This window comes from Dunckerocampus dactyliophorus, chromosome 13, assembly GCF_027744805.1.
Source record: "Dunckerocampus dactyliophorus isolate RoL2022-P2 chromosome 13, RoL_Ddac_1.1, whole genome shotgun sequence".
Classification (NCBI taxonomy): Eukaryota; Metazoa; Chordata; class Actinopteri; order Syngnathiformes; family Syngnathidae; genus Dunckerocampus; species Dunckerocampus dactyliophorus.
The window spans coordinates 2,270,742-2,288,476 of record NC_072831.1 but is presented as its reverse complement, the minus strand read 5'-3'; the positions used below and the strand labels follow the sequence as shown (position 1 = coordinate 2,288,476).

Here is a 17,735-nt window from a genome sequence, read left to right as displayed (position 1 = left end):
GTTTTGCCATATTTTAGAGCTGCAACATCACTGGAGTGCCCAAAAGCACAAGGTGTGCAATACTCAGAGACATGGCCAAGGTAAGAAAGGCTGGAAAAACGACCACCACTGAACAAGACACAAGCTGAAACGTCAAGACTGAGCCACGAAATATCTCAAGACTGATTTTTCTAAGGTTTTATGGAATGATGAAATGAGAGTGAGTCTTGATGAGCCAGATGGATGGGCCCATGGCTGGATTGGTAAAGGGCAGAGAGCTCCAGTACGACTCAGACGCAAGCAAGGTGGAGGTGGGGTACTGATATGGGCTGGTATCATCAAATATGAGCTTGTGGGGCCTTTTCGGGTTGAGGATGGAGTCAAGCTCAACTCCCAGTCCGACTGCCAGCTTCTGGAAGACACCTTCTTCAAGCAGTGGTACAAGGAAGAAGTCCGCATCCTTCAAGAAAAACATGATTTTCATGCAGGACAATGCATCCATGCATCCATCACATGCATCCAAGTACTCCACAGCGTGGCTGGCAAGAAAGGGTCTAAAACAAGAAAAACTAATGACATGGCCTCCTTGTTCACCTGATCTGAACCCCATAGAGAACCTGTGGTCCCTCATCAAATGTGAGATTTACAAGGGGGGAAAACAGTACACTGAACAGTGAACAGTGTCTGGGAGGCTGTGGTTGCTGCTGCACGCAATGATCGTGAACAGATCAAAACACAGACAGAATCCATAGATGCAGGCTTTTGAGCGCCCTTGCAAAGAAAGGTAGCTGTGTTGGTCACTGATTCGTTTTTGTTTTGTTTTTGAATGTCAGAAATGTATATTGGTGAATGTTGAGCTGTTATATTGGTTTCCCTGGTGAAAATAAATAATTGAAATGGGTATATATTTGTTTTTTGGTAAGTTGCCTGATAATTATGCACAGTAAAACTAAAAAAGCCCCACTCCAACTTTCAAAAATATTCAGCTTTGATATTAATGAGTCTTTTGGGTTCATTAAGAACATGGCGGTTGTTCTACAATAAAATTAATCCTCAAAAATACAACTTGCCTAATAATTCTGCACTCCCTGTAGAAGATCTTTGAATTGTATTTTTTTTCAGTAGGTCCTCAAAAACTGCAGAGAGCTTCTGTCATATAGAGGATCTTTGGCAAGCATTTTTGCAGTAGGGCCAAAGAAAGGGCAGGCCTCTTCTGCTATGTAAAGGATCTCTGACAAGCATTGTTGTATGTGACAGTGCTCCTGTCACATAGACTATCTTTGGATAGTGGGCTTTCTTTTCAGTAGGTCTTTAAAAACTGCAGAGAGATCCTGTCACATACAGAATCTTTTTCAGTGGGTTCTTAAAATCTGCAGAAAGATCCTGTCATATAAAGGATCTTTGATTAGCCTGTTTTGCAAAATGTCATTAAAAACAGTTGCTTTTTCCATATAGAGCACTGATGTCAAACTCAAGGGCCGCGGGCCAAATGTGGCCCGCCACGTCATTTTATGTGGCCCGCGAGAGCAATTAAATAGGTCAAAAGCGTGCTTTGAGCAAAACCTACATTTCCCACAATGCTTATCGACTACAATACGAAGTGACGGCTCACCGCCACTAAACGGCAGTGTCTCCACATCAATGCCAACGAGTTGAATTGACAAATAAATAATGATCCCAAAATGTCCAGGGAGAGAAAAGTTGATGCGGATGGAAGACCGTTTCAAGAAAGATGGTAATGCGGGTACTTGTTTGTGCTTCAAGGAGAAAGACCGGTAAGTCTTTTGTGTTATGAAGTGGTGTCGGTTGTTAAAGAGTACAATCTGCGTCGGCATTTTGACACTAAACACGGAGCTAAGTACGCCAAAGCTAGCCTTCAAGAAAAGCAACAACTTGCCCAAGAATTAAAAGGTAAACTGTGGTTGCAGCAGAGTGTGGTCACGAAATCCACAGCCAAAAACAATGCGGCAGTGGAAGCTAGCTTTATTGTGGCTGAAGAAATTGCCCACGCTTCCAAGTGTTTTTCAGAGGGAGCGTTTTTTGAAGCATTGCATGCTGAAGGTCTGTGAGCAGGTGTGTCCCGACCAATTACAGACCTTAAGAAATATCAGTTTTTAGGTTGGTTACTTCCTAAAAACTTGACCAATATACTGATTCAACTTTTATTTTGTAATTTTTAGTGGATTACATATTATTTGTGTGTAGCTGCTGTTGCAGTAATTTAGTATTTGCAGGTTTTATGTTTGTATGCAGACAAATTATTGTAGTCAAACCATCAGTTGGATGCAAGACTGTGCAGCCTTTTTTTTTGTAAAATGCTACACCTGTCATACATGTTGTTAGCAGCTCACAATTGTTGATTCTACAGTAATTAAGCCCATTTTAACTTTGACAAACACGTTTTGAACAAAGTTAATGCCATAGCTTGTGTTTTATGTTATTTTTCTTAATTCACTTGGATAGTTTGATCCTTGATTGATGGAGTCGTGTGGGTTTCATAAGCTGACAAATTCAAATGATTTATGTTGTAACAGAGCAAGAAGTAAAGATATTTTTTTTCCATGCAACTGTAATGTTTGTCACTTGAATAAGTCATAAATTTAGAGTTATTTAACATTAAGGAGTTGTTACGTTTATTTTACATTACATTCCATTACATTTAGTTTTATTTATAAGTTACATCTGGCCCTTTGAGGACAGCCATTATGTCGATGTGGCCCTAAGTGAAAATGACTTTGACACCCTTGATATAGAGGATCTTTGACAAGCATTTTTGTAATAGGTCCTTAAAAACTGCTATTCTCCTATCATGTAGAAAATCTTTGACTAGCATTTTTACAATAATATGTGCATGGCTCAGATCAAGGGTACCCAAGTGTTACATTTAAAATTTTAAACTGGTGAATAGACCATGGTAATGTTATCAACACAAACATTGCAAAACACACACCCAACATACCAGAGCTCGAGTCATCTTCCATTTCCCATAGCAACCCTCCGTAGTTCACTCTTTCTTAACTGTAAAGTACAGTCAAACCTGTCTTAGCGGCCACCTTTATAGAAGGGCCACCTGCCTATAGCAGCCACTGAAAAATCCCCCCCAGCAAATTTACATGTTATAGACCCTGTGTATAGCAGTCACCTGTCCAACGTGGCCAGCGGCCACCCATTTTGTCTCCCTTGGTCAATATCTGACCTGCATATAGCGGCCAAATTACCAACTCAAGTAGAAGCTTCATGCAGGAAAAAGTTTTGTTTTTCAATCAATGAAGGCGTCGTGTGTAGACTTTAATTACTGAGTCCTATCTCAGTCACAATCATTCACAAGATCCACACAAACTGTCAGTTGTTCCACATTAAAAAGCCGTCTTCTTTTGAGCTTGCTATTTCCTGGTCAAACATGTAACTTTAAGAGCATTTGCACCAAAACATTACCGCAAAGTAGGCTGGGAACAGGACGTGCTCCCAGCAATGCTACAATAAAAAAAAAAAAACATATGCTAGCATGCATGCAGCAGCGGGAGCAAAACTGAGTTTGGTTGTACTTAACTGAAGTATTTTATCAGTTATCAGTTATTATTAAGCCTCTAGCTTCCTTTTAGTAAGTAAAAACCTTGGCTATGATTGCACTACATTGTCATGTAGACCTACAAAGTACACTTGGAAGAACAAGAGGTGAATAAATGTAAATGCAAAATTGTGAATTGTACTATGTGATGTGCTACTGTTTGACTCATGCATGTTCAGGATTAAAACCATGAACCATGATAATAACAAGCCTAGTAGTGCTGTACAACTTTTATCAGCAGTCCACAGTGCCATCTACTGGTCAACATTATTATTAGTATTTTTTTCCCTTTTTTCCTCTACTGGTCAACATTCAAACTGGACGCCAACCTGTCTATAGAGGCCACCTGTCTATAGCGGCCACTTTTGCAGACTCCCTCTAGTGGCCGCGAGAGACAAGTTTGACTGTACATAACTCGGTGTCCACTCGGTGTTAGGCTTTTGTTCAAATTATCTTATTTTCCTCTTTTATACACAAAAAAATCACTTTAGTTGCAGAGTTGAGTAATTATTCCATGAATATATACCATTGTAATCATCATGGGGTTTGTTTTTCCATGGAATTATGTTCTTCAAAATTTTCATCGGAAGGCGGACACGAAGGTTATGTACTTTTCACTAATGATTACACGACAGTTATTTTTTTTTACACTGAGAATATTTGAATAAAACACGTTAGAAACCAATTTCAGACATCATTCTTTAATTCTAAGTAGAAATCATGACAAAATGATCAGAGAAAATATTGTTAATTTCACAACAAAAGTAGACATGCTTTACATGGAACATTTCAATGTCCAAATATAGACACTTTTTTACAACATAGCCGTGCTAGCGCAAAATAAAAACATGAACAGGCTTCATTTATGGTTTGGTAAGCTTCCTCACTCTATAAACGTCAGAGTGATAGGGATAGTACACATTGTTAGAACAACTATTTCAAATACTACACTAGTGAAGTTGAAGACAGCAAAGGGTACCCTTGATCTGAGCCGTGCACATATTAAAGACATGAAATCTTCAATTCATACCCGTTTAGGTGAGAGAGCGATGTCTGCCTCTGCTGAAGGAGTCTCAGTCGCTCTTAGCGCCGCTTGAAGAAATGGAGAAGAACATCACAGGCTTCTACCAAGCTCTGGAGAAGGCCAGCCACGTGACCGGCAGCAGCGACTCAGAAGGACCCGTGGACTTCAAACAGAAGTGCCAGGTGAGTCAAACTATGAGAGGGTCCATATGCAGCTGACTCCTTGCCTGATGTTGTGGCAGGAGCTGGCGGCCGCCACACAAAGCTGCAAGAAGTGTCTCATCGTCATTGAAAGGAATCACCAGACCATCTTAAAGCTCACAGACGCCAGTAAAACCCTGCAGCACATGGACATGAGTCTCCTGCAGAAGAGAGTGGCCGACCTCCAAAGCTCCTCGCAGGTGAACATCTCTGCTTGTTTGCCTCCTAACCCACGATGCACATGTCCTTTCCGTAAACGTATCCACCCCTGCGTGTGCGTGAAGGCCATGTTTAAGGAAGCCACAGAGTGGAGGAAGCGCATGGAGGCAAACAGCAGCCTCATGAAGCGCTTTGACGAGTCACGCTCGGACCTGGAGAAGGTTCTTAAAATGGCGGAACACTGTCGGACGGAACAAGGCGACCCGGAGGAGCTGCTGAAAAAACACACGGTGAGGAAGCACACTTTCTACGCTTGAAAGTGCATTCTGGGTGTCTTGGTAGCAAGTCCTGCTTATTATTAGCCCTTCTAAAAATACATCCATGTTTAGCATAGGACTCTTAATTAAGGAGATTATATGCAGTGTGGCATTTACTGGACCACTTTTGTCTGTTTAAATAAAGTAGAATGTCTATGAATCAACACGATATGTCATTTATAATGTCAAAGGTTTTACCAGCGACCGGCACATCGTGAAAAATGAAAGGATGCAACTTTGCCACTTTGATAAGAATTTATACAGTATATATTTAATCTCATCTTTGTCATATAGGTGAAAAAGCCTTTTATTAATATCAACTTCACTCTTTACTCTTTTTCCCCCCATTTTTGCATTTTTTTCCCCGATTAACCTATTTTAACTTTCTTCTTGTAAAGTTTTGCTCGTAATTATGACTTTATTCCCATAAAATGTCTTATTATTATACCTATAATACTAATTACTTTTGCTTCACTTTTTTACATTATTACAGCCCTCTAGACATGAAATAACACCCCTAAAGTCATCTTTACACTCCTATTACCCAATGTAGTAGCCATTATAAGAAAAAATTAGACACACAAGACCAAGAAAACCTGTTTATGACCTTCTAAATATCTTTTTAACATTATTAGGGGCCTCTAGATATGAAATAACACCTTTTATAGTCACCTTTACAATCCTATTATGTGATATAATAGCCATAATAAGAGAAAATAAGACACTTGTGCTGGTGTGTGTTGCTATAAATGTGTTCCGATAGGACTGACAGAAAATGACATCAGTGGTTCAAAGTTGAGTTTTAGCTTGATAGAGTAACATTGCTGACCTCTAGTGGCCGGTGTCAAATACTGCATATGATCAAGTAGTTTGCCTTATGCATGTATTTATATTTACTTAATTTAGCCATTTTTATGCTTCAAAATACTCATTTTAGGCAAAAATGTGTGCTTAAATCTGCATGTTGTTTTGCTAATAAAAGTTCATATTCAATCAGAAAAGAGCATGATTTATTATTGAATGTATTTTTGAAAAACCGTGATAGAGTGAAGCCACAAAGTGGCGAGGGATGACTGAATTTATGCTCCCAGAAGGAGCCTTTTGGCTGTAAAGTAACTCGAACGTGTTGCACTTTTGTCCCAGGAGTTCTTTGGTCAGCTGGACCAGCGGGTCTTGAACGCGTTCCTCAAAGCTTGTGACGAGCTCACCGACATTTTGCCCGACCAGGAGCAGCAGTCGCTTCAGGAAACTGTCCGGAAGCTGCACAAAGACTGGAAGGTTGGTTCCATTTTACATCCAAGGAATGCCTCTCCTCATGGTTCCTCGTGTCTTCCAGGACGCCCAGACCGACGCTCCCTTCCACCTCATCCGCCTCAAAGTGGAGGCTGAGAGGAGCAAGCTGGTGCTGCTGCTTCAGGAATGTCAGGCCGAGGTGACCCGGGAGAACCGCCACACGGCCAGCGTGGGCAGCGAGAGGCTCGTCAAGGAGCACCGAGTGAGTGACATCTCTTTGCCAAACATGTCCATCATCTTTTCCAACAAGTCCATAAGCATGTGTCCAATTTCAGTCCTTCTTCAGGGAAAAGGGTCCTCAGTCACTGTGCGAGAAGAGACTGCAGCTGATGGAGGAACTCTGTCAGAAGCTCCCTGAGGACAACTCTGCCCACCAGACGCTGGACAAATCCAGGAAGGAGTACCTGGAGGTCAGCGAGGAGATTGAAAACACCCATCAGAAGCTAATGCAGCACCCGGACAAATGGAAGGACTACAGTGCAAGGTATCATCATCTAAACTAGCTCTTTACAGAGTGTAAGGGCTTCATCGGCGGTACAGCAGCTTGAGGAAGAAAAGAAAAACATTTTTGTTATGTGACACAGATACGCCGAGCTGTCCTGCTGGCTAATATCCAAAGAAAGCCAACTTCGCCTGCTGAGAAACCGTGCAGGCGACCCGAGAAAGTACAGCCAGGTGAAGACTACCATCACGGTATGTCGGGCCAACCTCAAGACTCACCAACCTCTGCCGTCGACATCATTCGTTTATTCACGTGTCGCTGCCCCGCAGGAGCTCCGGAATGATGCCGAACTGCAGGAGGGCAACCTTGGCTGGCTGAAAGCCCGCATGGCGGCTCTGATTGAGATCTGCACCGACAGCGATGCCCAGAGGCAAGGAGGCGCCCTGAGCAAACTGTGCACTGATTTTAAAGGTCTTCTGACGTCACTCATAGAGGTAGGACACCTTTCTTTTTCTTTTTTTAAGACACCGCCCGCAATTTCCCGACTTCATCACGGATGTGTCATTTAGGCCGAGAAGATGGTCCTGGCTGTAGGCGACTGTGTACAGTTTAGAGAAGAAGTGCAGACCACTTTGGATGAGCTCCTCCGTGCCCAGAAAGACGCGCAGACCGAGGTCTCCAGAATTCTAGATTGTCCCACTGTGAGAGAGGCCCAGCAGCTGCTGCTGGTGCACCAGGTATTGTGCCACCAAAAGACACGCGTCGCTCACTAAGGTTTTTCATTCAGTGGGTCTGAATTTGCTTCTCTTCAGCAACTTCTGAAGAGGCTGAAGCTGAAGAGGAAGGACGTTCAGCAGCTGATCAGCAGGGGCCAGCAGCTGCAGGCGGAGGAGGGCCTGGGCGAGACGCTGCAGCAGGACCTGCAGAGTCTGGAGAACACGCTCAGTAAAATGGAGCAAAATATGGATTCTCAGGAGCAAAGCCTGGAGGTGTGTCGCTAAGCTTAATTGCAAGGTGGTAGGTGAGCTCTGAGGTGGAGGACTTAGACTGCGGTCACGCTTGTGGTTTGCTCCATTGGTCCGGACTGAACATTTAAAAAAATATACTTGGTGCGGTTTGCTTAGCTGGTGTTTTTGTCATAGGAATGTACAGTAAAGAACATATGCATAAAGTAAGGACAGTGTATGTGACATAACTCAAATATTCCAACCCAAAATGTTGTTTGATGAGTTGACAAACACAGGTCCTTCATACCGACCGCTGTCAGGCTCTACAACACCTGCACCACCTGAACCATGTTGTAGTGCTTTACTTTACTGTTCTCTTTACTTGTCTTGCTTGCTTGCTGCTGTAACAAGTAAATTTCCCCGCTGTGGGATCAATAAAGTACATACATACATACATACATTATTTTTATATTCTGATATTTTTTCCCAGCTTAGATTCCTCCAAAGCGTTCTACAGTATACCTTTAAAGAGTTTCCATGCCATCATGTGGTGTAACTGAAATAATCCAAACCAAAATGCCATCTGCTGGGTTAAATATGTAGGCTATTTTTATATTCTGCGATTTGTTTTATCTTAGATTCCATCAAATGTGTCTAAAATATACTTTTGTGACATAGTAACGCAAGTATTCTTGTATGTTGGGTTGAAAAGTTATTTTTATATTCTACCATCTTTACCCACACAGATTCCACCAAAAGCTTGTAAAACATACATTTAGAGAGCTTTTATGACATATTACGTAGCGTAACTCAAATATTCCAAACCAAAATGTTGTCTGATACTTTGAATACATACTTTGTTTTAATATTTTGCTTTTTTTTTACCAACTTAGATTTCACAAATAGCTACTAGAATATACTTTTAAAGAGCTTTTGTTCCATATTACGTGGCGTAACTCAAATATTCCAAACCAAAATGTTGGATGCTGGGTTGAATGTGTTGGTTATTTTTATATTATTCTATTTTTACTAGCTTGGATTTTGCCAAAGGCTTCTAAAATATACTTTAAAAAAGCTTTTATGACATTTTATGTGGCGTAACTCAAATATTCCAAACCAAGATGCCGTCTGCTGGGTTGAATACAAAGGTTATTTTTATATTCTGCAATTTTTACCAGCTTGTATTTCACCAAAAGCTTCTAAAATATACTTTTAAAAAGCTTTTGTGACATATTACATGGCGTACATGATTTTTATATTCTGCTATTTTTACCAGCTTGGATGTTTGTTGTCCTCAGGTGACACTGGCGGCATGGCAGGAGTTCGACAGCCAGCAGGAGGCAGTACGGCAGTTTGTTAGCAAGGCCCGCTCCACGATGGAGCGAGACCTGAACTTCAGCAGCCCGGAGAGCCTGGCGGTAGAACTTGACCAAGCCAGAGTGAGTCTAGCTTGTCTTGCTTCTTCCTGTACTGCACAGCCTGACTCAATAAAGTGATATTTCTGTGGGACCAGGTGCTGCTGAAGCAGTGTGAAGCCGAGGCCTCGCATATGAACACTTTGCTGAAGAGAGCGACAGAGATCCAGCTCAGCCCAAAGAACAAGACTCTGCTCCTTCGGCAGGCTCGTTGTCTCAGCGAGCAGGTGGACAAAGTGGAAGCCGGCCTGAAGAAGGAGTATGTTGGTTTCAGGACAGGGTTGTGTGTTTGTTTGGAGTTTTTTCCAATATCTGCTCTTGTGCTCCAGCGTCAAAACTGTGGAGGAGATGAAGATAAAGTGGGATCGATTCGGAGCTGACTTTGAAGCTTTTTCCTCATGGATATCCGACAAGGAGAAGCGACTGGACGAGTTGAAGAGCTCCAGTTTGCCGCTGGAGCGACAGATGGAAACAGTGAAGGTGTGATGACGCTCAGACATGATGTCATCGTACATTCTGTGACAATATGTCCACATGTTAAGGCTGTGGAGGCCGGGCTCCAGGAGCGTGTTAAAGTTCTCTCGGGGCTGGAGGCGGACTCCCAGGATGTGGCCCAGTTCGTCTCTTCAGGGGAGGCGGCCCGCATCAAGGCTCGCCTGACCCAAATCGGCCGCTACTGGGATGAGCTGAGGGAGAGCGTGCAGCAGCTTGACGGGCAGCTGCGGGAAACCTCCTCCCACCGCATGAAGTTCACTCAGAGCCTACAAGAGGTGCGGTGAAATGTGTGTGATGATATGTAAGAATATTCGCTCATACATACGAGTCTCTAATATTCTTGTAGGTGCAAGCATCGCTCTTTGAACTACACTCCCAGCTGGACCGTCCAATCAAAATGTGCGGGTCCTCATCAGATACCTACAAAGAACTTCAAAATCACATGGTAGTTTTTTACTTTTGGGATAAAACACCTTAAAACGACATGATTGTCTATACATGCTAGTGTTGTCACGAGACAAGACAATAAACGAGCTTGGTTCTAGAGACCTTCCATCACTTATCATGGTTATTTGTTTCCGCGATAAGTGAATTTCGAAGTAGGATTTCTTATTTACGAATGGAATATTTCCGTAGTTAGAGCATAGAAAACCTGTTTAAGACCTCCTAAATATAGTTTTTAACATTATTAGAGCCCTCTAGAAATAACATCCCTATAGTCACATTTACACTACTTACACATTAGTGTTGCATTGATGAGACAGTTGCCACCGCAGGAATACATTGTCCAGAAAAAAAAACAGGGAACTCTCCCAATGCTAACGTGTGAGTCTGTAATGTCTTATTGACGTCTGAAATGTCTTATTTTCTCTTATTATGTCTACTATATTGGGTAATAGGAGTGTAGAAGTGACTATGTGGGTGTTATTTCAATTTAGAATGTTGGAAACAGGATTTCTCTGCTTTAACTGCCTAAATATTCCATTTAGAAATAAGGAATCCTGCTTTGTAGAAATTCACTTATCACGGCCGAGTAGAGCTATAAATGAGGGATTACTACAATTATAATGTACAAATACATCAGTAATGTTACTATATAAGTGTGTAGCAAGCGTATCAAATGAAACAAGGTGTAAGCTAGGGGTATGTGTGTCAGTGTTACCAGCTTTTTTAATTATTTATTTCTTAAGTGTTTGTGCAATATGGACAGTGAGAGCTAATTTAACTGGAGTCAAATTCCTTGTAGCACATTTGGTTCTGATTCTGAGAAACAAGCGATTTGCTTTCTGAAAACAAGCCCAAAAGACAGGGAACTTGGGAATTTGCAAGCGACTTTACAAAAAAAACACTGCTAAAGTCGCTTAGAATAAGCAGAGCTGACAACACTGATGGTGTGTGTGTGAGTTTATATTATGACTTATTTATCCCTTATTTGTCATATTTTCTTTTATTATTTCTACTATATTGCGTAATAAGAGTTTAAGTGACTATGGGGTGTTATTTCATGTCTAGAGGGCTCTAATAATGTAAAAAATTGTCTTTAGAAGGTGGTAAACAGGTATTCTATGTCTTATGTCCTATTTCCTCTTATTATGTCTACTATATTGGGTAGTAGTAGTGTAAAAGTGACTACGAATCAGACTGTTATTGCATGGCTACAGGGTTCTAATAATGTTAAAAATTATATTAAGAAGGTGGTAAACAGGTTTTCTATGTCTTATATGTCCTATTTCCTCTTATTATGTCTACTATTTTGTGTAATTGGAGTGTAAAAGTGACTATATGGCTGTTATTTCATGTCTAGAGTGCTCTAATAATATTTTGATTCAATTTATAAACAAGAAATCCTACTTTGTGAAAATTCACTTATCACAGCCAGGTTCAGAACCGACTAACCATGATCAACGAGGCACGACGGTACTCAAAATAATGCAAAAGTCAAAACCTAGGGCAAGCTCGCTCACCCATTCGTGCCATTACATTCGTGCACAAGATGGGATCGCCCCTTGCTCTCGCATGTGATTATTGACAGCCGCCACCTTCCACAATAGATAGAATCAGAACGACTCCAAATAAAGTTGGGAATAATCCACAAAGTTCGGGAACTTGCAGCATACGGCAGTGTAGAAGTGACTGGATCATGTCACCCAAAGAACGACCTAGTGTAAATCCACCCTGAAATCCCCCATGCAAGTGTAGAAGCTGTGAGAGCTGTAAAACAGACAACCATTCCCCTAACCTCCTGCTGGTTTCCCTTCTCCCAGGATGTCGCTCAACAACTGGAGAGGCTGAGGGGAGCCTTGCTCTCCCTGTCAGCAGGCACCCGCAGACTCAGCGATAGAGAGCAAGCGGAGGCGGCCGTGAATGAGCTGAATAGCAACTTTGAACAAAACACTCAGGAAGCAAAGCACAAACAGAGCACACTGGAAACCCTGCTGACAGTTTGGCAAAGGTAAGAAGTCTCCAAATGGATTTCTAGCGCACGGAGCTACTGAGAGGTGCGTCAGACCTTAAGGGACTCTAATGCTGTGGTCACAGAGCCATGTATGAAGCAAGAAAGCAACATCCATCCATCCATTTTCTATACCGCTTCTCCGCATTAGGGTTGCGGGGTCATGCTGGAGCCAGCCAATGGCAGGGCACATATAGACAAACAACCATTCACACTCACATTCATATCTACGGACAATTTAGAGTCGCCAATTAACCTAACATGCATGTTTTTGAATGTGGGGGGAAACCGGAGTACCCGGAGAAAACCCACACACACACGGGGAGAACATGCAAACTCCACACAGAGAGAGAACCCAGGTCTTCCCGATCTCCAGACTGTTACTGTGTTGGCCAACATGCAAACCACTAGACCACTGTGCTGCCCAAGAAAGCAACATATCAAATGAAAATACGTTACCAAACACACAAAATGACCAGACACCCTTCCCATCCCCTCCTCATCACACAACATGTATCCATGGAAACTTTGCCTGTCACTTTCAAACTTATTATGATGAAGGTCTGCCTTGATATGTTCTGTCTCTCTCTCTCTCCCCCCTTTAATTATTATCAGCTTTTATGATTATAATCGTAAACAGGTTTTCTATGTGCTACCAAAATATTCCATCTGTAAATAAGGAATCCTACTTGGCAGAAATTCACTTATCACATTCGGTACTGGAACCAATTAACCGCCATGAACGAGGGATTACCGTATACAGAAATAAACATGTCACGTACAACTGACGTGAGATACAAAATCATTTCTCTGTGACATTCTAAGTAAACAAACTGAATTTTAACAAATGTGCTCTCTCCATGCTAATTTCCGACATTGAAAAACCCGATATCCTCTCCAGCAATTAGCATTAGCTTTTTCACATGGAGTTTTGAAACACCTCCAACTATGATGATTAAATAGATATCTATGATGCACATTCCACTTAGCTTACTTACAGGCATACAGGTTCCTAAAGCTCAACAAGATACAGGAGTGACACATTCAGCATCTTAATATCAGTAGACTACTACCAATCGTTGGTCTTCTTCTAGTACATAGCTCTTCTATGAGGGTCTATGATGTTGCCTTACAGGCAAGCACATTCCCTAAGGCTCAACAATACACAGGAGTGACACATTCAACATCTTCATGGCAGTAGACTGCAAACAAATGTTGTTGGCCTTCATCTATGACAAAGTTCTTCTACGACGTTGTAGACGGTACCCTGCTGCATACAAGGTCGCCTTCAGAATAAAAGCGCAAGAAAGAAATGTGCACTTTTTGAGACATGGTTTTCTACCGTGTGGACGTGCTTCAGGTTTGAGAAACAGCGTTCCAACTTCATTTCCTGCCTGGAAACGAGCGAATGTGCCGTCCAATCAGAGAGTCAGTGTCTGTCGGCTGACAAAGCCAAACTCTACAGTGAGCTCCAGGACCTACAGGTACTCTACACACGCATCACGCACGCACACACACACACACACTATTTCCTGTGAAAAAAACGAATGCTTTTCCTTCCAGGCCCTGCGCTCTGAGGTCCAGACCCTCGAGTCCTCTCATGCTGAGCTGGTTTCCCTCGGGACATTGCTTTATCCCAGTGCTCCAGATGAGAGCCAGCTGAGGGAAGAGCTTGACGCCCTGCACAGAAGACTGCTTGTTCAGAATGAAGCCCTCCCTGGAAGGTAAGCTCATCTGAATATGAAGGTAGGCCACAGTGGAATAATATTTACTGCCCCCCAGAATCCAGGAGCTCCAGAACCACCTCTCCCTCGTGGAGCAGTTTGACCGAGACCTCCTGAAATTCTCCCAGTGGAGTGAGAGCATGCTTTCAAGCCTTCACTCTGCTTTTCAAATTAGCACCAGCAACCTAGAGGCCGCCGTCACACAAGTAAAGGTAAGAGACATGAAGAATTGTCATTTATTCATGACTCATGCAGGACACTGAGTCATTGTCTTCGCCTGGTAGGAGACACAGGCATCCCTAGAGAAGCAGGCGGCTGTCAGGCAGAGCTTGGAGCATCGGGCGGAGAGCCTCAGTCGCTCCTCTGTGCCTGGTGACGCACAGCTCCTACGCAGCCGAGCAGACAGCTGTATCCAACCCTGCCTGGAGGCGCAGCACATAGTCCAGCTGCAGTTTGAGTGTCTAGAAAGGCTGGAGAACTTCTTGCAGACACACAGCGTGGCCGGCGGGGTGCTGCGAGGTCTGCGGCAGACCGTGGAGAGTGCCGGGAGCTGGGACAGAGGGCGAGTGGAGGAGCTGAAGCAGGAGCTCTCCGGCGTCGTCCCGGACGTCTGCCGGCTGGAGACGCTGGCAGTCGATCTGGACAGCAGCCTCTGCAAAAGTCACCTGCACATCTTCGCCCAAGAAGGGTCTCGAAAGTCGTGTCGCGACCTGGCCGATTCACTCAGCACTGAGCTGGACACCGTGAGGAACCTACTGGGTACCAAGCAGAGTGAAGCAGAGGCCTTGGGAGCTCTGTGGACGTCCTTTAGACAGCGCAAAGAGCAGCTCCTCAAGGCCGTGGAGGACATTGAAGAAAAAGCAGACCAGCAGAGCTTTAAAGAACCAAGCCTTCTGTCCCTACAGCAAAGGTAACAGCAGTTTTTGCTTTGGAAAAGCTAATTTATTCATACAATTGATTTTGTTTTTGTCAGGTTGCGCTTCTTCAATCAGCTGGAGGATGATCTGCAGTCCCACCAGCACGAGGAGCAGTGGCTGACGGACAAGGCTAACCAGCTGGCCCAGAGAGACGCAGAGTTAGCCGGGGAGGCGCTGAGGGAAATCAGACTGCTGGAGAACATGTGGGAGGACACCAAGAAACTCATTGCAGAGAGGTACCATCCATCCATGATTTCAAGCTGCACTTCCTTTTAAAGGACTCTTGGTGTCTAGAAAACATTTCTCCTATCACTTTATTCAGACGTGTCAGACGGAGGCTTGGTGTGGTCTGGCAACACAAACATACTAAAACTAGCTCCGTGCTTGCGGAAACACCTTTTGCATTAGAGGGTGATGTCGTAGGTTTGAAGTATAGGTTTGAATGGTTTGAAGCGATAAAAAAAAAGCCATCCATCCATCCATTTTCTTCCGCTTATCCGGCTCCGGGTCGTAGGGCCAGCAGTCTCAGTTGGGAAATCCAGACTTCCCGGTCTCCAGCCACTTCTTCGAGTTCCACCGGGAGGACACCAAGGCATTCCCAGGCCAGCTGTGAGAAATAATCCCTCCAGCGTGTCCTTTGTCTGCCTTCTCCTGGCTGCGCATGCCTGGAACACTTCACCACGGAGGCGTCCGGGAGGCATCCGGACTCGATGGCTGAGCCACCTCAACTGGCTCCTCTCCATGTGAAGGAGCAGCGGCTCTACTCTGAGCCCCTCCCAAATGGTCGAGCTCTCCCCCCTATATCTTAGGGTGAGTCCAGCCACCCTACAGATGAAACTCATTTCAACCATTTGTATCTCGTTGTTTTGGTCACGACCCAAAGCTCATGACCATAGGTGAGGGTGGGAACATAGATCCACAGACAAATTGAGAGTTTTTCCTTCTGGCGGTCCGGTACAGCGACCGCATTGCGACCACTGCAGACACTGTGTGGATCCACCTGTCGACCTCACGCTCAAACCTTCCCTCACTTGAGAACAAGACCTCAAGATACTTGAACTCCTCCACCTGGGGCACGACCTCACTCCCAACCCAGAGGGTGCAAAAAGCCAAATTATATATAATTTTATTCATACATTAATGCATCTCATCAAACTTAACAGTACTATCTTTGGAAAGACAGAATTGTTGATAAAAATCTTGTATATACACCATTTTGAATATAACCATTCTCTTCTTTTCACTTCCATCAATTCTCTTCCATATGAAAAAAAACTACACATCCATCCATCCATTTTTTTATGCTGTTTCCTAATAAGGGTCGTGGGGGTATGATCAAGCCAATCAAGGCTGACTTCGGGCGACAGCCTATCGCAGGGCACATATAGACAAACAACCATTCCCACTCACATTCATACCTATGGACAATTTAGAGTCGCCAATTAACCTAACATGCATGTTTTTGGAATGTGGGAGGAAACCGGAGTACTGTGAGAAAACCCACGCACACACACGGAGAACATGCAAACTCCAAAAGTTACACTTTATTACTTTATTTCTTTAAATAAATGAATTAAAAGATTTGCTAAGTGGTGCTCTTATGTCACACAGTGCATCTTCTGTTTCCTTGGCCGCACAGGCAAGAGCAGTGCAATGTTCTCGCTGAGCTGATGAGGGAATACCAAATGCTGAAAACCTCCGTGGGCAGCGTGATGGAGAGCACCGAACCCCTCATGGATATCACTTCCGCTCTGAAGGACCACGAGGAAACCAAGAGATCACTAAGCAAGGTCTGAACACAGTGTCTCGAATCAGCTGATCCCAGATCAACAATTCCCTTCATGGAGAACCACCCACTGCTCCATCCCTAGCATGAAGCCGTGAAGACGGAGATGGCCGACAAGCAGCACGAGCTGGACCGCTTTTCCTGCAAAGGAAAACAGTTGGTGCTGGAACTGAAGAAGGTGCCAGAGTGTGACTCTCAAATGGTGAAAAAGGACATGGAGACACTTGTGGACCAGTGGCTGGATGTATGTAAACAACAAAGTTAGCATGAGCACAACATCCAAAAAGTCCACTAATGGTTGACGCTCCCACACAGGTGTCTGAGAGGGTGGAAGACAACCTCCAGCGCCTTAACCAGAGTCTGGTGTTGTGGGAGGATGTGCGTGAAATTGGCGAAGACATTGACAGTTGGACCGGCAGCTGCGTGTCGGAACTGAACGAGAGCCTGAACAACCTCAATGACAGTCAGAAGGTGTCAACCAGGCTTTCTGCTCTACAGGTATTTGTACTAGATCTTGGTGGACTCCAACAGATTAGCCTCAATGCTAACACACATAATGCTTCACATCCACAGGAACAAATAGGCGAGAAGGAGGTAAAGCTGGAAAACCTGCAGTCCAAAATCTCAGAGCTGAAGAGGAGCACTCAAAGTCAAGAGACTCCTCCTAAAGTGCAGGTATTTCACATTTTGGTGTCAAAAGCATTGAATAACAAGCCAGCAAGAGCTGAGACCCTGCTTTATTCCACCTCAGTTGCTGGAGAATGACCTGAGGAAGAAGATCGATGCTGTTCAGAAGCTGCACGAGCAAGCCAGGGGGAACCTGATGGACTTCAGCACCCAGAAGAAACTTCTGGAGGACTACATTTCACAGATGTCAGCTTGGCTCAAGAGCATGGAAGACTCCTTGGTGTCGTCCCCCGCTGGTTCAGATCCTGAGGACATCTTCAGAGTGAAGGTGCAGCTTGGGATGGCTGCATCCGACAGTTTGGTGATGTACAGCAGCCCATCTCTCTGTTT

The 17,735-nt window shown here is 43.8% G+C and overlaps 1 protein-coding gene across 5 annotated transcripts in view; it reads left to right on the top strand.

Moving 5' to 3' along the window:
- Positions 1-17,735, top strand: part of syne1b (spectrin repeat containing, nuclear envelope 1b) — a 147,844-nt gene that overhangs the window by 24,830 nt on the left and 105,279 nt on the right. For all 5 annotated transcript variants that reach the window (XM_054797139.1, XM_054797136.1, XM_054797138.1 and 2 more), the window contains 26 exons: positions 4,586-4,753; positions 4,813-4,971; positions 5,056-5,220; positions 6,391-6,525; positions 6,584-6,742; positions 6,816-7,024; positions 7,125-7,233; positions 7,312-7,476; positions 7,552-7,719; positions 7,795-7,971; positions 9,228-9,368; positions 9,443-9,603; positions 9,674-9,824; positions 9,887-10,114; positions 10,186-10,284; positions 12,104-12,291; positions 13,652-13,775; positions 13,855-14,015; positions 14,074-14,227; positions 14,300-14,925; positions 14,989-15,168; positions 16,572-16,722; positions 16,804-16,962; positions 17,034-17,216; positions 17,292-17,393; positions 17,470-17,673. In XM_054797139.1, the coding sequence (XP_054653114.1) occupies positions 4,586-4,753; positions 4,813-4,971; positions 5,056-5,220; positions 6,391-6,525; positions 6,584-6,742; positions 6,816-7,024; positions 7,125-7,233; positions 7,312-7,476; positions 7,552-7,719; positions 7,795-7,971; positions 9,228-9,368; positions 9,443-9,603; positions 9,674-9,824; positions 9,887-10,114; positions 10,186-10,284; positions 12,104-12,291; positions 13,652-13,775; positions 13,855-14,015; positions 14,074-14,227; positions 14,300-14,925; positions 14,989-15,168; positions 16,572-16,722; positions 16,804-16,962; positions 17,034-17,216; positions 17,292-17,393; positions 17,470-17,673 (4,626 nt within the window). The remainder of the gene's footprint in view (positions 1-4,585; positions 4,754-4,812; positions 4,972-5,055; positions 5,221-6,390; positions 6,526-6,583; positions 6,743-6,815; positions 7,025-7,124; positions 7,234-7,311; positions 7,477-7,551; positions 7,720-7,794; positions 7,972-9,227; positions 9,369-9,442; positions 9,604-9,673; positions 9,825-9,886; positions 10,115-10,185; positions 10,285-12,103; positions 12,292-13,651; positions 13,776-13,854; positions 14,016-14,073; positions 14,228-14,299; positions 14,926-14,988; positions 15,169-16,571; positions 16,723-16,803; positions 16,963-17,033; positions 17,217-17,291; positions 17,394-17,469; positions 17,674-17,735) is intronic.